At 45.9% G+C, this 20,830-nt stretch overlaps 1 protein-coding gene across 1 annotated transcript in view; it reads right to left on the bottom strand.

Moving 5' to 3' along the window:
* Positions 1-20,830, bottom strand: part of MYO5B (myosin VB) — a 1,009,160-nt gene that overhangs the window by 163,929 nt on the left and 824,401 nt on the right. The window contains exon 22 of the mRNA XM_086960377.1: positions 17,868-18,104. Within this exon, the coding sequence (XP_086816503.1) occupies positions 17,868-18,104 (237 nt within the window). The remainder of the gene's footprint in view (positions 1-17,867; positions 18,105-20,830) is intronic.

The raw sequence follows: 20,830 nt of genomic DNA on the forward strand, positions 1-20,830 counted from the left end.
TAGTTTTCGTACTGGAAGTTCAAAAATGATTCCTTCTAGAACGTACACAGCCTTGCACTATGGCGCAAGGGTTAGTGTGTTGGTGCCAAGTAGTCTAAAGTGCGCCAGAGCAGGAAGAGAAAAAAGAACACCATATGTTAGGAGATATGAAGCTGTTCTGCTCTCTCCCTTTCACACAATACAGTGCAGGAATTATAGTAGATGTGCTGCGTTGCATGACTTTTCATAAATCTGGACCCCAGCCCTTCGCCTCTCTGTAGAGCTCACACAGTAACGGCTGCATACGTGTCAGTTGTAATTGTGGGAAAGTGAGAGATATGCAGATGGAAGATTTCAGAAAGAAGTGAGGGTAAAAAGGGCGTACGTTTCTAACGGGGGAGATTGCAGAAGAACGATGTATGAAGGGGATACCGGGAAAGTCTGAGACACTCCGAAGGACACTACCCCTTTTACGAAACTTAGTAGTGTTTAATTAAGAGTATTTTCAGAGTGGAATTGTATTCAATTCTAATCATTCACACCCAAATCATTATTGTTATTCATTTATCTGACACAGCTAACAAGCATTGGCAAATCCAGTAGTTCTGGCTTGTTTTAGGTGTTTGTTAGTTGCTCTGTAACATGTCTGGATGCAGTAGCAGAAAAGTCACAGGAAGACACACAAATGCTAGTCAGAAAGGATGTTATGTGAAGCATAGGTTTTAGTTTACATATTTTAGGCCATGCCCTTATTTACATGGGCCACGCCTCTTGGACCGGATTGGACTAGTTACACTTCTTTGGCCACGCCCCTTTCAGAGACCCCTTTTTCTTTCTACTTAAAGCATTCCTGCGATCTCCTGTGGCCCAGAAGAGGGAGAAGACCCTTCTGAAGAAAGGGGAGTAGGACGGTGTCTGTCAAGGTCTAGACTCGTCCCTGTTGATTTCAAGGACTATTATATCATTTATTACCCTTTTCACTCTTAGATGTGCTTGGACCTATGATTTCGTAGTATGCTGTAATTGTATTTTTTGAGAATGTTTATTTTTAAGGAAGAGGTATTTCTGGGGTCTCAGTGATGTATTACTATGTGTTGTGTTGTGTATTCCAATCTAGGGTGTTGTTTTATACTGAACATTCTGAAGCGGGACAGTCACTGCTGCAGGTGGAGAGCTGGTGGTTGTGTTACATACTTAATAAACTGCTGCTGGTCTTACAACATGTGTACTTGCAGGTGGAGTTTCTAGTAGTGTGTTAGTCCCTATTCTGAGAAGCACACATTTGGGATGAGCATTGTTTTTTCTGGATGATTTGCACAAAGTTTTATCCAGTGAAGACTGAGAGGGTAACCCTCCCCACCCAGAGCTTGCAGTTTGAGCTTGGTTTATAATCGTGAATCAGGCACAATTGGAACCTAACCGCATCCTGTAGAACAAGATGCTTGGAAGGCTTTGGAAAGCAAAAAAAGTGACTTACCTTACAAACAACAGTACTTGAACGTTACTGCACATGACGAGACAATCACTGTATTTACTATATTTCTAAATATGTGGGAGACAATTGAAAGCTGTGTGTTTAGGGTACAGACTGAGATAGAGGATTGATTTCTCGTGTTCTCTTCATTTTCAGATTCACACCTGGCATCGAGCCGCGTGGAATGCGTGGGAGGCAAGAAATGGAGTCTTCTACAGAAGGCCCTGTGAGGACTCAAATCAAAACTAACGAAGGACAAGGGATTTGTTTCCACAGTTTCGCCCACACAGTACGCGTAAAATGCTGACGCCGCCCAAAGCAGCAACGAAATTAAATGTCTCCTGGGTGGACAGGTGATAATTAACACTGTTATTGCAAGGTTTGCTTACATGTCTCTCTTTCGCGAACTCAAACACACCTACAGAATGCCAAAACCAAAATGAAATATTGCTTGGAAAATAAAATATGAAAAGGAATCACATTTTAAATCCCATTGCCTACTTTGAAACTCTAGGGATGAGCTGTTTTGTTAGATTCAAAAATAGCTTTGATATTGTCATTAAAAAAATCCTGCAACTAAAAGTGCTTATTTTATCATCACACAGAAGAACGACGTTAAAAGAAGGAAACAGCGATATGTGAATTTTCCACTACACAAACTGTGGTTTAGGACACCAAATCTAAAGGTTCTGGAACAAGTTAAATACTTCGAGAAATATTCGCTTTTGCATCGACAAAAGATTATAATGTCCGGGTCATAGCATCCAAGTTTTTATTTGTGCCATTTCCATGTTTCACGTCGTTATGTGTGACATTTCAATGCCTTACTTATCTGTGACACTTTGAGTGGCACTCTATACTGAGTAAAACAAAGCAGGCATGTTCATGTAATGAGATAAGTATTGGAAATTATCCGGTTTGTTGAGTGTAATGGTCTAGAAACTGTCTTAACCCCTCGCATGCTCATGAGCTACGGCGCTCCGGTGCTCATGACGAGCTCAGGTCGTCATGGCCCGCGGAACGCTCAGGTGCGGGGAGAATACCCTTGCTGTGCTGAGCGTTCCACGGGAGCTGGTGCACCTGTTCAGCTCGTCATGACCACAGGAGCGCCGTGCCTCATGACGAGCTCAGCTCGTCATGAGCATGCGGGCGCTGTGCGCGTCCCCCTCCCCCCAGCACAGCGGGGGAATTACCCCCACAGCGAAGGGGTTAAAACAGTTTCAGTAGGCAAAAAAGTGATGGATGGAATGCTTGAATGATTATCCGCCGCTGGTAATTAATCGGCGCAACATTATTATTTTGCACACCAAGCCATCTCCGTTTGGAACTAGCTATATGCAAATCAGTCTTGGCCCTGCTCCGCTGGGAACAGTTCAGCCTGAACTGCCAGGCCAGGTCCTGACTGAACCACAACACAAGCAACCTGAGACAGGTTTTGCCCTTATTAGGGTTCATCAGTTGGGTACAGCTTCATTCCAGTGACACAGTGTTTAATGTAAAGTTTCTGGCGAATGTTAAAGACTTTGAGAAACATTAGCTTTGGCATCAACAAGCGATTATAAAGGCTGAACCATAGCTGTCAGGTTTTTTATAGGTGACATTTCCATGTTTGAGAGTATTTATGCGTGACACTTCAATGACTTGTGTGTGGCACTTTGAGTAACACTTTATACTGAGTAAAACAAAGCAGCCATGTTCATGTAATGAGATAAGTATGGATATGACTTGTTTTGTGGATTTTAATGATCTAGAAACTGCCTTAAAACAGCTGCAGCGCTACTGAAGTGCTCATGTTAAGTCACTAACCTATCCCTGCTCTAATATGACACCGGTCACCAGGCAGCAGGGGCACCTAACTCTGGCCTCCTCTGAACCCTCTGCTGGTGAACAGTTTTAGATCACAACAGACAGTGGGTGAAAACATTGATCTGTCCAAAATAAACACACACTGCAGAAGTCAATGAAAGCCTGCTGAAGTGGACCCTGACATTTGAAGAGTTTGTCTATGATCCATACAGTTTCCGTTGATATGAGTGACTTGAGCTCCATGCACAGATGTGAGCCAGGGAAAGAGAGGTGCCTTTGTAATTGTTGGTGGGAGAACCAAGGGCCTAGTTTAGGGGTTGACTGTAACAGAACATTCTCTTGTTTCTGGAGGAAGTGCTAATACTAGAGGACAATCCAGTGGTATTTCCTTCACCACATTGACCCTGTGGTAAAAAATAAAATCACCAGTAGATTCTTCTACATATTTAGTACTTCCATCTCTGAATCAAGACTCTAGGCTGCTGGGCTGAAGCTGAACTAATAAAGTGCAATTGAGGCAACAGCCATACTTCCCGTATTGGTACAAATCAGGAAACTCAGTCATGACTGTCCAACATTATTGACTCAATACTCTTTATTTTCACTCCCCACTCCTCCGGTCACTCTCTCCTTTCCCAGTCTCTCCTCTCCACCCACCCTCTCCACCCTCACATTATGTTATGCAAACTCACCCATCAATCTGCTTTTGTAGCTCTCCTCTAAGAAGCTGAGTTGTTAAGCGTTAGCAGTGCTCTTTCTGCCTGAGCTTTCAAGATTTGACCATCTTAAAATTCAAACTTTGGAAAACTATTTGTGACTCAGAAGCTGGGGTGATATCTGTGCTACCTATACTGTCAATAAGGCTAGGTTAGTTTCACATAAATCGGGCCTCAGGGGGGCTCGAAAGGGGTAGACCGTGCCTCCCTAAGGAGGTGGGAAGAGACATATCCTCCCTATGAATCTCTCCCTCCCTTCCCATCTTTCAACCAAGGGACATCGCTGAATCAGCCAGGTGTAGACTCTTTCAGGTTTTCTGTTCCTCTTCAGAACCCCCCCCCCCCTCCATAATCTTTAGTTGTTTTTTCCTCCTTCATTCCAATCTCCCTTTCGCCACGTGGGGACCTTGCCAGGTTCCAGGAGGGAGATCTTTTACGTCAAACCAAAAAGGCTAGGTTCCCATTGCTGTGCTCCCCGCTGAAAGCTGATTGATCACAGAAAGCTGTGTTGAGCAGCCAGCACTCGTTACATTTGATGCTAATTGAATACAAGCAGCTGTTGTTTGTGGTGCTTTGTTTAAATGCATCTTTGTGCCAAATATTGATGAGAGGACGCATTTCGCGCTAAAGTAGAGGATTATTGACAAATTTGCATTTCGCACAATTACGCGTAATTTGCCAACTCAAATACCAAAGTGTGCATCATTGTACATTTGGTGTTCACCAAAAACTACAAGCGCCCACTATTGACAAGTACAAAGGCAAGAGGCTCACACTATGCCCAGCCACCTGGCCCTGATCAATGCTGTAAGCCGCATGAAGGCACCAGAACACTATGTGAGAGTCTCAGCCGGTGCACCGAGAGTGCCATGTATCAGTCTTGGGCAGTGCTGGTAGCTGACGGGTAAAATTGGTGTTGCTGCTGACAGTGGATGCTGCCAGTACTGGCAGTGGGGATGTACTATACAATAGCCTAGTAGGGAGCAGGTGACAATAGTAACTTCCATGGAGGGATCCATCCTTCTGTCCATCAGTAGTTCACTACCTGAGATCATGGGCACTAACACCAGCTTCCTTTTCCTCTCACAGGACCATTAAAAAATCCCAGGGACCGAACTGAGCCCTGGTATGCATGTGGGGGATAGCCTCAGCTCTAACCGAACCGATCATTGCCACCAAAGAGGGTCCAATCCATCTATGGAGCAGGTATGAACATACCTGGTCAAATGAGGCTTAGAGCATTAACCAGCCTGACACAGGAAGCATATGGGCAATGTCCTAACCATGGCATCTACCACCTCTCCAATAGAGAGCCCAAAGCAACAGCAGTACTCTCTGTTAGTCCCATAAAACTAGGTATAAAACTGAGCGATGGTCAGATCTGCACAATAAGACTGAATAAGAATTGTAACAATCTAAGGTGAGGGGGAGGAGCTACGCGAGCATCCGAGATGGCCGCGTGAGCACAGAGCTCCCCGGACCCTCGCCACTCTTCGCAATTTATCCTGACAACATCCTGAATTCTTGGACGGATTATTGAAGAGGAACCTTGGCTGATTTCATAACTCTTTTTAAATTTTAATTCGGACTTTGGGAACCGAAACTACATCGATTTGAACTTTTGAGGCCCACCCTGCGGTATGCCGGGGACTTGGCAAATTGTGACGGGACGGAGTTGAATAACAACGGCAGTGGGGTCTTCATCAGTAGCCCCACTTCAACTTTCGGTTTCGCTTTTGGGTCCTGGCATGGTCTGTTTGCGGGACGGTTCCGCTCAGTAGGAGATCTGTCCAGCCTCCGTTCAGCTAGAGCGAGACTCTTTCCTCTACGCAGTTGGGTCAAATCGTGTCTCTACCTTGGCCACACAAGCCTGTTTTTGTGGACTGTTGGTGACTTGCCGGCAGGCGGCCATTTTCACTAGGTCTCACGGGCCCCTCCGGGGCGCATCTTCCAGCATGGCTGCCAGGAGCGAAGCCGAGAAACGGAAGACTACGACGCCCCTTCGTGGGGGACCGGTCCAATACAACAGTATGGACCGGTACACTCAATCCAAAGGTTCCCCTGGAGTCACCAGCCGTACCCCGGAGGACGCCAAGGAGGACTCAACCGCCCTTACTGATCCGTCTCTGCAAGACATCATGGGCACCATTGCTAGCATGAAGGAGACCATCGGCCAACAGTATGAGGCTCTTGCTCATAAAATCGACATGGTTGCCATCGATGTCACCCTGATCAGAGCCGACCTGTCTAAGACCAACGAGAAGGTAAAATCGCTGGATCTGAAGACATCTAGCCTCACGGCCGATGTGTCGGAACTTCAAACCGAACTTGGTAACTTGAAATCAGCTAATGATCTTATGTCTCATCGGCTGGAGGATTTTGAGAATAGGGCAAGACGCAACAACATCCGCGTCATAGGTGTTCCGGAAAATCCCGAGAATCACTCGATGGATCTCCTGGTGGAGGACCTTGTCCTGAACCATCTTGCCCCTTCTGGACTGAGCAAGTTCTTTGCAGTGGAGCGCGCCCATCGCGTTCCGGGTGGAAAGCCTAAACCGGGCGCCCCTCCGAGGCCTATCATCGCCAAGCTTTTTCATTTCAGGGACCGTGATGCTATCCTGCAGGCATCGAGGGTGAGCGGCCCGGTGAAATTTGAGAACTCCACAGTTAACTTTTACCCGGACTTTACTCAGCTCGTCCAGAGGCAAAGGATGGGCTTTCAGGGTGTAAAGCGACGTCTCCGAGACTTAGGACTGAAATACGCGATGCTTTTCCCTACCAGGCTTCGTGTGGAGTACGAGGAACGGACATTTTTCTTTGACCGGCCGGAGAATGTGAGTGACTGGCTGGATTCCCTGCCTGCCCGGAACGACCGAACTGAGCACCCTGGTGGTGCCGAGGGTGGTGAGCCTGAACAGAAATGATGCTTCGGCCCCTGGTCTCCGATTACTAGACATTGTTCAGCTGGGTTCTATTCTTTTTGTATGCACATGTTTCACTGGTGTTCCCTTTAGGGTGGCGGGGGGGGGGGGACGGGCCTCTTTCCTCCTCCAGGGTCTTTTTGTAGATTGGGATATGTTAGGGCGACAGGCACACTGCATGTTAGGGTGGCTTTTTAGTCTACTGCAGGGGTGCAGGGAGGGGGGAGTTGTAACGGGAGTTGGTTGGGGGGTGGGAAGGGGTGTTTGTGAGTTTGTTTTTCTTTCTCAAGGCGACGTATTGGTTTTTTTTATGCTTCGAATGTTCTGCTCTCTGTGGGGTGAATTCTGCATCACTTGTTGGGATGGGGGATAGTGGGTTGAGGTTGATATCTTGGAATGTCAATGGATTGGGTGATCGCATAAAACGGGGAATGGTACTGCAGTATTTGCGTCGCCTGTCCCCTGATGTGGTTCTTTTGCAGGAGACGCATCTGGTGGGAAATATGTGTCAGGCCATGAATAGGTGGGGTTATCGCCTGGTCGCCCATTCCGGGTTCACCACTGGTTCTAGGGGGGTGGGTATTCTGGTTCGGTCCTCTCTCCCCCTGGAGATTGACGATGTAATCCTTGACGACAGAGGGCGTTATGCCGCCCTCACTGGTAGGTGGGAGGGTAGGACTCTTTCTCTGCTTACTGTATATGTTGCCCCGGGTCTCCAGACCTCCACCTTCTCAGATATCGGCCGTGTGATGCTGGAGCTCCCCGATTGCACTCTCCTTATGGGTGGGGATTTTAATTCTGTGGTTTCTGGTTCTGTAGATCGTTACCCCCCAGGGATCTTCCTAAGTCCCAGTCATGGCTTGGTGGGTTCTTGGACACGTTTGGTCTGGTAGACTGCTGGAGGTTGATGCATCCGACACAGAGTCAGTACACCTTTCACTCTGGGGCCCATGGGAGTCTCTCCAGACTTGATTACATTCTCCTGCCTGCTGCCCAGTTCCCTTCTGTTAGAGAGATCAGACACCTGGCCCGGGGCATTTCGGATCATTCCCCACTGTGGCTTTGTATGGACACTGGGGTGAACGCTTCGGGGGGGGTTGCCCCCATTAACCCCTGGTATTTGCGTAATCCCAAGATCCGTAACAGTTTGATAAAGTCTCTAGACCACTATTTCCTGGAAAACGAGGGGTCTGTTGCCTCTTCCGTGTCCCTGTGGGAAGCTTTCAAGATTGTTATTCGTGGACAGGCCCTATCCATAATTTCTGAAGCCAAGAAAACTAGGAATAAAGAGGTTGTGCGTCTTGAGGCGGAAATAGTCGAACTAGAGAATGACCTAGATTCAGGCGTTATCCATGATGGACTCCACGCCCTTGGTTTGAAGCAGCTAGACTATACGTCCCTTGTCACGGATGCTGCCAAAACAATGTATAGGGAGCAGCAGGGTAGACTGTATGATGTAGGGGATAAGGCGGGTAAATTGATTGCATGGCTTGACAAGAAAGAAAGGGCGAATCGTGTGGTCCCCTTGATTCAGACTTTGGATGATGAGTGTGTGACTGACCCCAGTGACATTGTGGAGTGTTTTGCGGATTATTTTCGTACTGTGTATTCCCCGGTGTCTGATAGAGATGAGGAAGACTCCCACTTCTTGCTGCGTGATATTGCGTTGCCCTGCCTATCCGAAGAGGACCGAGAGTGCATGGATGCTCCGTTGTCTGCAGACAAGATTGCTACTGCAATTCGTTCTCTCCGTTCGGGCAAGGCAATGGGCCCGAACGGCTTGCCTATTGAATTGTACAAACTGCGCCCCGATAAAGTCGCACCATATCTGCGTGATATGTTCATAGAATCACGTGACCTTGGCAACCTCCCTTGTGATCAGCGTTTGGCAACGATCGTGGTAATTCCTAAGGAGGGCAAGCCTCGGGATCGCTGCGCATCGTATAGGCCCATCTCCTTGTTGAACGCTGAGCCTAAAGTCCTGGCCAACGTTCTCGCCAATCGTCTGCTCACTGTGATTTGTGGCCTGATCCATCCGGATCAATCCGGTTTTATCCCACATCGGAACACCGCACTCAACTTGCTGCGCTTACATGGTGTTCTCGCGAGGGCGGGGTCTCTTCTAGAGCTGGCAATCTTGGCTTCCTTAGACGCCACAATGGCCTTTGATACGATAGAATGGCCTTATCTCTGGGCCGCCCTCGCGAAATTTGGCTTCGGTTCGGAATTTATTGGGTGGGTGAAGCTTTTATACAGGGATCTACTGGCTCAGGTGGTCGTCAACGGTCGAGTGTCCAAGTCCTTCACTCTTGGGAGGGGTACGAGACAGGGGTGCCCGCTGTCCCCCGTGCTCTTTGCTCTTGCTTTAGAACCCCTTGCAGCCTGGCTCCGATGGGAGCCGTCGATAAAGGGCATTCAGTGGGCTCCCGATTTTGAGGACCGAATCTCGCTGTATGCTGACGATATTCTCTTATACCTTACCTCCCCCCGTAAATCCCTTAACGTCTTGTTCGACGTTCTCTCTTCGTTCGGCAAGAATTCTGGTCTGGTCATAAATTGGTCTAAGTCTTGTGTGTATGTCATTTCAGGTGGCCTCCCTCCTTTGCCAAGTAGATTTCCTATTCAGGTTTCCAAGTCCGGTTTCAAATATTTGGGGATTTTCATATCGCTAGATCCAGTTGCTCGTTACGAGCACAATCTTCTCCCCCCTCTCCAGAGGTTGAAACTTGACGTGGTTCGGTGGCGTAGATTGCCGTTGTCGCCGCTCGGTCGCGCCGCGCTCTGCAAAATGATGTCCCTGCCTCGGTTTTTATACGCACTCCAAAATTCGTTTGACATCATCCCGGCAAGTTACTTTCGGGAGGTGGAAGGCCTGCAGAGGCGGCTCATTTGGGATGGCCGTGCAAGAATTGCACTTGCTAAACTGACCCTCCCCTGGTATGACGGTGGCATGGCGCTCCCGGATATCAGGCAGTACTATTGGCCCTCCCAGCTGTGCGCGATTAATCACGCAATGTTATTATTATATTATTTTTTTATCAATTTATAGGGCGCAACAGCTACCCAAGAAGGGTTTCCCGGCGCCTAGACACAGCTAGAAATAAGGACAGAAAGGAGGTAACTGTTTGAGGTGGTTATTGTTCGTACAGCCAGGTCTTTACAAGCTTTCTGAATCTACAGTAGTTTTCTTCCTTCCGGATGCCTGGGGGAAGCGTGTTCCACAGGGAGGGTCCAAGATAGGCAAAAGATCTGCCCCCTGATCTTGCACGTTTAAACCTTGGTATACAGAAGCAAGCTGCTGTCTGAGACCGGAGGTTTCTCTTTGGCGTGTAGAGGCAGGCAAGGGATTGGAGGTATTTTGGTGCTACTCCTGTTTTTATTTTGAACATGTAGTTCAAGGCCTTGAAGCGAACTCTGCTCTCTATCCTGAGCCAATGAAGATCCCGACGATGGTTCGAGACTCCAGCGTTCTTAGGAATCTTACATAGGAGTCTGACCGCAGCGTTTTGCGCTACTTGCAGTCGTCCAATGACAGATTTATTTGCGCCCAAATATAGGATGTTGCCGTAGTCAAGCCTTGATGTGATAAGGGCATTGACTACGGTCTTTTGTGTTGACATAGGCAACATTCTAGGATGAGGATTTTCCTCAACCATTTAGCTATGGTGAGACACAAGCCTGTAACTTTACTGGCCTGCTTGTCCATGGATAAGGCATCGTCCAGTACAAAGCCCAGATTTCGAGCATGGGACACCGGGGTAGGAAAGATGCCCATCTGGTCTGGCCAATGCGCGGGGTTCCAGAGAGCTTTGTCTTTTCCCAAAATCAGTATTTCCGTCTTGTCGCCGTTCAGTTTTAACTGGTTTGCTGTCATCCAGTTCAGTATTTTTAATAGTCCTTCCTTGAGTAACGACGGGGAGTGGGGACAAGAATCAGACAGGGAAAAAATGATTTGGGTGTCATCGGCATAGTTCATAAGCGTTAGACCTAGCTTTTCAACAAGTTCTACCAGCGGTTTGAGATAGATATTAAAAAACAGAGGGCTCAGGATGGACCCCTGCGGCACTCCATGAGCTGCAGGTAGGGTGTCTGACACGGCCTGTGCAGATGCGATCTGAAAGGTTCTGTTTGCCAGGAAGGATTTGATCCAATCCAGAGCCTTTCCTCTTACGCCATTAGTGTGTAGCTCTCTAATAAGCGTTTCATGAGAGATGGTGTCGAACGCCGCACTTAGGTCCAATAGCACAAGTGCTACCGTCTGGCCTTGGTCAAGAAGTTTTCTGATATGTTCAGTGACACCTAACAGGGCGGTCTCCGTCGAGAACCCAGCCCTGAAGCCAGATTGCGAAGGATGGAGTAAGGAGTTTTCTTCTGCAAAAGTGGCTAACGTGGAGTGAACGTGTCTCTCGAGGCACTTTGAAAAAGCAGGAAGTAGAGATATAGGCCTATAATTGGCCAGTATTTCTGGGTTAGCATTTGGCTTTTTCAAGAGGGGTGTCACCATGGCATGCTTCCATAAGGCCGGGACAGTGGCGAGGTCGAGGGACGAGTTTAAGAGATTGGCTATGATATTCAAGGACTGGTCATCCAGTTTTTTTTATAATTTTAATAGGGATGGGGTCCCTAGGGGAGCCGGATTTAACAGTTTTTAGGATTCCTTTGAGATTCTCTAATGAAAGAGTCGGCCAGGATTCCAGTAAGCTTTCGCCCAAAGCAGTGGGTTGAGGCAGAATAGGGTCAGATGGAGGGGGTGGGTCAGAGACAGAAATTTTAGTCTTGATGTCTGAGATAATTTTGTCGATTTTCTCAGTAAAGAAACAAGCTAACGCCTGACATTGTTGAACGCTTAGGGGGGGTGCAGCAGCTGTGGTATGTGCGCCCGCCAGTTCCTTAACTTTGGAAAAAAGAGTTTTAGGCATGTTAGTTGCTTCAATAATTGTTTTTGAGACGAAGGCAGCTCTTGCCTTCGTACAAGCCGCATGATAGTGATTTCTGGCTTCATGATAGCATTTTTTGGCATTGAGGTCGTACTTTTTACGCCATTTACGTTCTAGTACTTTGCATTTTGATTTTTCGGTTTTAAGGCTGTCGTTAAACCATGGGGCCGGGGGACGATGCCTACTCCCTTTGGTGTGAGTAGAAGGCAGACAGCTATTTGCTGCATTTGTTAGCCAATTTTGTGTCTCAATTGCTACGTGGTCCATGTTGGAGTTAGGGCTAGGAGGGTTTTGTTTGAGTGCCGCATTTAAAGCATCGATGTCGACTGACTTCCAGTTCCTTCTATCAGTGGCATCAGTGTTTTGTTTCACACTGGGGGAGGGTGGGAAGGAAATGCTAAAGCTGATGAGATGATGGTCGGACCAGCCAGAAGGTACGGTGGCGATGTACGTGAGTTCCCTGACGTTAGATATTATGGGGTCCAACAAATGGCCAGCTATATGAGTAGGGCTAGAGTTGATAATAGGTAGATTCAGTGCAGCTAGATCTTCCAGCAGATTATAACATGAGGGGATAGTGGGATCTTCAAGGTGTAGATTTAGATCACCCAACAGGGAGAAATTGCTAGATGACATATAGTAGGGAGTAATAAGATTTGCAAAGTTTGATACCCATTGAGAGGGGTTACCTGGTGGTCGATAAATCAGAAGGCCTGACATTGTAAAATTGGGGTTCAAAGTGATTTTAAAAAGACCAGCTTCACAATCTGGAATTTGTACAGATTCCAAAGTGCATTTGAACTCTCTGTTAAAAATGATAGCTATCCCGCCCCCTACCTGTTTTTCCCTATCAATTCTGGCAATGGCGTATGTATGCACCCAGCCCAAATTCGGCATTTGAGATGGACAAGCATCAGTTGCCGGGTGGGAACTTCAACAGGGCGCTTTACTCTAGGGCAGCAGGGAGGAATCTAACAGGACCTTCTAAGATTGCTGTGCGCGTGTGGAGTGATGCAAATGCTGCCCTGGGATGGAAGGATCGATTGACACGAGCGACCCCTTTGTCCGCGTCGGAGAGATTGGGATGCCTCTGGACAACGAGAGGTTTTGAGAAATGGGATATGATTGGTATAAGCAGAGTGGGTGACCTTTGGGTGAAGGGTGCGGTTAAGACTTTTGAGGCACTGCAGGATGAGTATGAGTTGAGTGAAAGAGAGTTCTTCAGGTACACACAGGTCCGCCATGCCTTGACATCGGTCTTCGCTGCCGATGCCAATGTTCCCGAGTCCTCCCCACTAGAAGACCGAATACTCGATGGTCAGCTGCCTGATAGTACGATTTTGCTAATATATAAGAAGTTAATCAACAATCGGGCAGATCTCCTCATGTGTCTCAGGGAGGCCTGGACTGGGGACGAGTTGGAACTAGACGATGAAGACTGGCAGTCAGCACTGTCTTCCCCGAAAGACGTGGCCATACCCGCCCGTCTCGTCCAACTCAAAATTCTTCATCGGGTGTATGTTACCGGTCCTCGTTTGGTCTCCATGGGTTTCTCTTCGGATGGGTTATGTAAGCGTGGATGTGGTTTGAGTGCTACTTTCCTACATATCATCTGGGAATGCCGGGAGGTGGCTGCGTATTGGACTCGGGTGCATGCTGTAATGGAGTGTGTCACAGGGTTGCTCTGCTGCCTGAGGCCCGGAGATGTCTGTTGAATGCGTGGGAGCCGAATGATTACAACGTCGCTCAGGCCCGGTGGGCGGCCCTTGGGAATATGATCGCAAAGAGAGATATTAAGCAGTTGTGGGGTTCCCAACGGCCCCCCACCGTGCCAGTATGGAAGGAGAACATGGACTGGTGTATGTTCAGAGAGAAGACTGTGTATTTAGCTAGGGGCAAGCCTCGGGCGTGGACTAGATTCTGGGGCCAATGGAACGCCTATCGAGGAAACATATGTACCCCCCCGCACCCCGTTTGAGGAGAATCCGGACATTTCCCTATCCCCCTGATCCGACATTCCTGGTGTAGTCCACTCTCTTTCCTGATTTTTGACTTCCCCACTGACTCCCCCCCTAACCATTGCTATTGCTTGCTTAGATGTTTATTTTGTACTGAAGGTCCCCCCGTAGGAGCATGCCTTCGTCCATAATGTTTTATGCCTTGAGATTTCTTCGTTTTTTCTCTTTGTTCTTTTCTATAAAAAACAAACAACAACTATATCCTGATTTCATCCTGTGTTGCTGAGAGTTGTATCCTGTGTTCTTGCCGGACCTCTAGGAGATCGGCTGCAGTCCTGTGATATTCATTGATTGCTTTTCTGTGCTCTAGCAGCCGATCCTCGTGGTTGTAGGCCCATGGTTGTAATCATATTTCAATTGCACAATAAAGTTTTTTATAAAAAAAAAAACAATATCAGGTGCTTGCGGTCATGAGAGGAAAACTCCCACAGATGATAGTCTATATGTGAAACTTGGCAGGCTCCTGAGTTTAAAGTTGCATGGTGAATAGGAAATTCCTTAATTTGTGGAAGAAGTCCTGCATCCTGGAATCCATTGGTGAAGCCCCATCCACAATATTGTCCTTACAGCACCAGAGATTCCACAAGCAGATTCTCATCCAGTTTTTGGGAAATGGAGAATTTCCAATCTGCTTAAAAGTGCAGATGGTGCCAATTGCTTCTCTAAAAGTGATATTTTAAGGTGGGCACACATTAGGCCACAGATAAAGTGCTGGGGTCACTTGGGTCATATCTACCTATGTATCTATCTATTTGTCTATCTGTCTATCTGTCTATCTGTCTATCTGTCTATCTGTCTGTCTATCTATCTATCTATCTATCTATCTGTCTGTCTGTCTGTCTGTCTGTCTGTCTTCTTAAAATGTTTACATGCGACTCTGTATGTGTGTATACATTCAAAACTATATGTATGTTTACATAAATGTGTATTAGATTTAAACAAGTTAGACAAACATGTGTGTGTTTATGTGTGTGTGTAAACACACACTGCAAGTTACCACAGAACTTAATTTGTCCTTTCACAGCAAAGCTGTGTTTGCTTAAAATATTTAAATCTGACTTTGTATGTATATTTCTTTATATGTATATAGATATATACACACATACATAGATTTAAATATTTAAGCCCACAAGACTGCTTTGCAGTGAAAAGAATTTTGAAAAATTAATGTGTTACAAGCTGCAGCCTCTGTTTGTGTTTCTGTATCGCCTCCTGGCACATCCATTAGCAGCGGTGGTGGGCTTAAGGCTGAGGGGGGAAGGGAGTGCAAGACAAATAGAGCTGGGAGATGGGCCCTATCTAGCCCTCTTTTAGAGACGCCAGTGGATGATGCAGTTCTTATTTCTGAAACTGCAAATAGTCTGAAAAGTCTGGACTCCATATGTCCAGTTTATGTGTCAAAATATAAGGTGATGTCTTTCTGTCCCATGGAATTAAAACAAAGTCGGTATGGATCAGTGTGAAAGGGTAGAGGTTTCAACTATTTTCACCTATTTGTGATCATGTTTGATATCAAATTGATCTGACTCCCCTGATAGGACTTATTAAAGACTGAAACTACCTCATGTTAATGATGGATTCTGTGGTTTCTTAAAAATTCACGGGGGCATTGATATTCCATTTATTGTGAAAAGTAAATAATTAAAAGGTATTTTTATGTGATTTATGGAGCAGAAGTATGGGGACGTGCCAAGATTGAGACCAGCAAGTGCTAGAGAATAAATTGCTTCACCTTTGGGGCTTCCCATTACTTTATAAAAAGACATTTGTTATAAGGCAGTTGAGTTTTCTTTTCTTCAGTTTCTTAAGGACAGGATCAAGTGTCCCCCATCCCATATCATGGTTGTATGTGTGCGTTAACTCTCATGCTTAACTTACTGGAATAGTCCTGTCTTATGTTCTTTAATCGAACAACCCTCATCTTAGTTTGCGGTATAACCTTCTGGCTATGATTGTTGGCCCTTGGGTTGGTCAGCAATCTCCCACTGACCATGAAACAAGGACTGCATTTTCTGCACTGTTATTTGCTTTTTGTGCACTTTTATGCCTGCTGAGAGGAAATAATATTGCTCGGGCCCAGAATGGTGCCGCTCTACCTGGGTCACTGAAAATTTAAATCTGCTTTTGACAATTGACATTAAAGTCACAGTTAGTAGAATAACTGTTTCGAATGACACATGCTATGCATTTGTTGGGCTCTTATATTCATGCTTAGTTCGTTTGTTCTATTTGTTATTCTTCTGCGTGAATTGCTGCCCTTAATTTATGTCAATGTGTCCCTCTTGAGCATCTACTTTAGTAAGTGGTATTTTATCAGATACTATGTAGCTGATACTCTAGTTTCATGAGCTTTTGGATCAATATACACTATAGATGATACTATATATTTTTGGGGAGCAATGGGGTCTCCGTATCTGCCTATTAGGAGAGAAGACGTTTCCATAGTGACAAAGCTGATGAGCAAGGTGAATAGATCATTATATCCACACTTATAACTAGCGAGTACTTTTTTTTTTTTTAAATGTTTTATTGCGAGATGATCAGGTTTACAAGCAAGTACTCAATACGTAGTTTGTCTTTTGCTCTGATAAAGCAAGCACATCTCCCGAAATGTGTTCACAGATTTTATAATGAAGCATGGTGAATTTAGGAATCTGATGACTGAAGAGAACAAATAAGTGTTGTACAATTTAAAAATGGAAGATTTTGACATTTATTTCATGGAGTGCCTCCACAACAACGCACATTTCTGAATGCAGTTTTGCTTTTTTAGAGGGATTCGACAGAGGGCAAAAGCACGCTCCCAGACTAAACCCACTTTTTGTGTGTTCTAGAAAAATATTTATGATATGATCATGTTGAAAAAATAATAAGCCATAAATGTCTAGTGTTTTATTCTTGAATTTGTACTTTCACATTAGGAAGTTGATAATATTCAATTAGAATTACCTAGAGCCCACAATCTCGAGTTAAACTTTTGAATGCAAATCTTACCATGAGCTTTCGAAGGTCCTCATTAGGAGTGGTATGGAGTATTTGCCAGTATTACCCCAAATCCAGAGTTACCTTTAATTTGGAATGTTCTGCCCTTTATGAGTTGGATCTTGAGGGTTCACTAAGAAATATGGTATTACTGAGAGAGTCCTGAAAACTGGACCAAATATTGCAGGTAATTCTCAATTTGCTCCCATGTTTTCCACCCTGAGATTTTGCCTTCTTGATGCAGTAAATCAGTAGACGTTGTAACAGGAAATTCCACCCCATTGGAACTAGAGGCCAACTCCAGATGTGAGCCAAAGTGTAATAGACCCCATTGTGTGCTTAGGTATCCCTAATCCCAGGCACCAAAAACAAATCCAGGGACTATCCTGCAAGCCTGTCATTCGCGGAAACCAGCACTAGCTCTCACAGAGGAGCATCCCCAGTACCCTCTTAAGAAGTCCTAGTGGCAGACCCATGACTGCCTAATCCAATTCAAAGCAAACACAAGGAGATGATGGACGGAGCGCTGAAACTTTTCAGACACTCACCCCCAGTCACAGATCTGGGTTGAATCCATCATCATTCTTTAGCTCACTTTGCTACCCAAATTCAGACATGGCCATATGCAAATCAGTCTTGACCCTGTGCCTCATGGGAACAGTCCAGCCCGAATTGCCAAGCCATGTCTTCCCAATTGATCATATTATACTGATAACCCATTAAATATTCCCTGATTTCTCTGTTCAGACCTAGCATCTGAAACTCTATGCCACTGGCCATCCACAAACAACCTCTAGAGTCCAACCACTGACAGATATCAGACAGATAGCTTCCAGACTCCTAATAACATCAAACAACCCTTCACTCCAGACCCTCTATCCTCCTTAGTTCTCTCTCACAATTCATACCCCTCACCGCAAACTACAGAACCCCAAACATTCACCTTTATTTTTATAACTCCCAGTTCGATGATTTTGTACTAAAGCTCAAAGCTTTAAACCTGTTCCAGGCATGGCTCTAAAATTTGAAAGTACCTTTTGTAGAAGTCCTTTCTCTGTCGTGTACGAGTCTTCTAAGATCTTCCGCTCGCTCTGCGCTTTTGCGAGCTCGGCGCGGAGCTGCTCGGTCTCCTCCTGCAGGCTCGCCAGGTGGTTTTCGCCCTCCTGGTTCTGCTGTTGCCGCTTCAGCTCCTTCTGCAGCTTCTCCAGCTCTTGGGAGTAGGAGGTGGTGACTGAGGACAGCTGCTCGTTCAGGCTCTTATACTCCTTGTTCTGCAAAGGTGGGGCCAAAATACAAAGGTTCAGGCAGGTAGGAGAACCAGGGATGCAACAGTAGGAAAGATGTAGGATAAAAAAAAAACATTAAAAAGGAGAAATACATGTAATGGGTTATTTATTTATTTAGATTTTTGTATCGCAGGGATCACACCGACCAAGACAACACATTGATTTACACTGATACCATATACTTGATGTAAAATGGAAGGGGGAAATAAACAATGTTATGTGCTATCAATAAACAACATTAATATTAAATAAATACATTTGAAGGTTGTAAAAAGGGTGAGATGGTCCATGGGTCAAGGTACAAGAAAGCTCTAAGCAGTAAATGGCATACAGCAAGTGAAAGAATAGGAAGTAGGTGTTCTTACTAATAAATCAATCCCTGCCACAGTGGGGAAAACTTTAACAGAATCCGAACCGTTTAGAAAACCTTTTGATGTTAAATGTGCATTTAAGCATTTATTATTCTCCGCCACCTCTTTGTCTCTGAGCAGTGCCCAAGGTTTGGCCAGGACGGCGAGAGCCCTGCCAGGTTTGAAACCTTTCCAGAATAGAGATGTCTGCATGGCATAGGTCTGAATGGGGTTCATTTACAAAGTCAGTGGTTATCCTGAAAATGTTTCAGGGATCCGGGCCTCGCGTTCCAGGGTTGACCCCTAATCTAGAATACACAGCGTGAAAGGTTAGTAAGTTCAGTGCCAACATGACACACTAGGCAATAGAGAAACCTGGTTTATTATCAGGCAAACCTGCTTCTATGGAATAAATGTTTTTTTCGGTGTTAGGCAAAACAGCAAAGAGAAGCGGCTGGATTTGTCCGGAAGGAATGGCAGAGGGCTTGTATTTTTGCTACAGTATCCTTAGAGTCAGGACACAGACCTGCTATGTAGAGGTCATTATTTTACCCCAAGCATGCCACATCTGTAGACTCGTTCTCTACATCTGGGGGAGGTGTCTTCCACATTGCTGTCCCTCGACTGCCCAGGAGGCCCCTTTTCCTCTCTGTTACTCTCTGCCCAAGCCTAGGAGAGAGGAGCATCTGACCTGGAGCACTGGGAGACTTTCTCTTTTTGCACTTTAGTTTACAATTCATGAGCATCACTTTTACTTCAGCTAGTCACAGTCAGACAAATGGCATTTATGCATGAATTTTGCTGCATATTTATAATGATCGATTGAACGTCAACTCAAGACACAAAAACTGACTACCCGGGTCTGGGTTCGACATTTGTTCTTTTGTTTAACTGCTGGTGATGGACTAGTGATTACTACCATAGAAACGTCCAGAACATCTATGTGCTGATGATGGAGCCACGATTGGTCCCCTAGAAGAGTCCCATACATCCATGTGCTGATGATGCTGCCACAATGGATGTCCTACAGAAGTCACACACCAATCTAATTGCTGGTCATGGAGCCTGTCATAGATGTCTCACAAATCTATGTGCTGATGATGGTGCCACGATGAGTCCCCTAAAGGGTCCCGCACATCTATTTGTTGATTATGGTGCCACAATAGATACCCAACAGGAGTCACACATACCTCTATGTGCCGATGATGGAGCCTGTCATGGATGTTGCACACATCTATATGCTGATGATGGGGCCAGAATTGTTATACTAAAAGAGCCACATACACATCTGTGTGGCAATGACCTGCTTGTTGTGGTTACCCTGAAATTGTCTGATACACCTATGTGATGATCGGGCTATTATGGGTACTCAAGAAGGGTCACTTACATCTGTGTACCAATGATGGGGCCTTCATAGATAATCTAGGAAGGCCCCACATATATGTATGCTGAGGAGGGAGCGATGATTAGTACCTGCAGGAATCATACCTACGTGGAGGTGATTGGGCTGTCACAGGTACCCTAAATGGGTACTGCACGTCTATTTGCTGACGATAAAGCCATAGTTGTTACGCCACATGAGTGACACACGTTGTGCTGATGATGGACCAATGATGGCTACTGTATCATCTTTCCTGCAGGTCCATGTGCTGATGATGCTCTGTAACTGGTACCCCTGAAATCTGTCACTTGGTCCCTTCATTGTCCTGATGTCTCATTTTGTCAAGGTTGCAGGTGTGATCTCATGTGGTTCTTCAGGCTTCTGTGTGTGTCAGTCGGAACCATGAGTAGCTAGCGAAGGACTCAGCTGTTAGCATCACGCTCCTGAGGGTGCACCGACTCCCTTAGCTGATTATCTAAGTTCTGCACTAATCACATGGAAATAAATATGTCAACATATATATCTGTCTACCTTCAGTGATGTCACCTGAATCCTCTGATCTTCAACCGTACCACTGGCGATGAGATTTAAATTTCCGATTTGAATGCAAATAAGAGGCACAACAAGGAAGTGAAAGGCACAATGCACTATAATGCACTATGAGGAGAGGCTGTGTTTAGAGAAGAGATGTACAGCCCTGCGGAGATGTCCCGGCAGGAAAAAGCGCAGGGTGGAGAGACTGTTCCCACTGGAGATGCATTCAGCACTGCGGAGATATCCAGTCTCAGGAAGACACAGTGAAGACACAGTGTGGATAGGCTGGGTCCAGTGGAGATCTGTTCAGTGCTGAGGAGATGCTTATGTGGCAAATGCTCAGTCTGATACCCCAGAACCTCACCCACACATGCTGATGAAGAAACGGCTATTCGTGCTTTAGATATGTCTTTCATAACGTAGCAGTGATGGGCATCTCAGAAGCT

Source organism: Lissotriton vulgaris, chromosome 3_1 (genome assembly GCF_964263255.1).
Source record: "Lissotriton vulgaris chromosome 3_1, aLisVul1.2, whole genome shotgun sequence".
Classification (NCBI taxonomy): Eukaryota; Metazoa; Chordata; class Amphibia; order Caudata; family Salamandridae; genus Lissotriton; species Lissotriton vulgaris.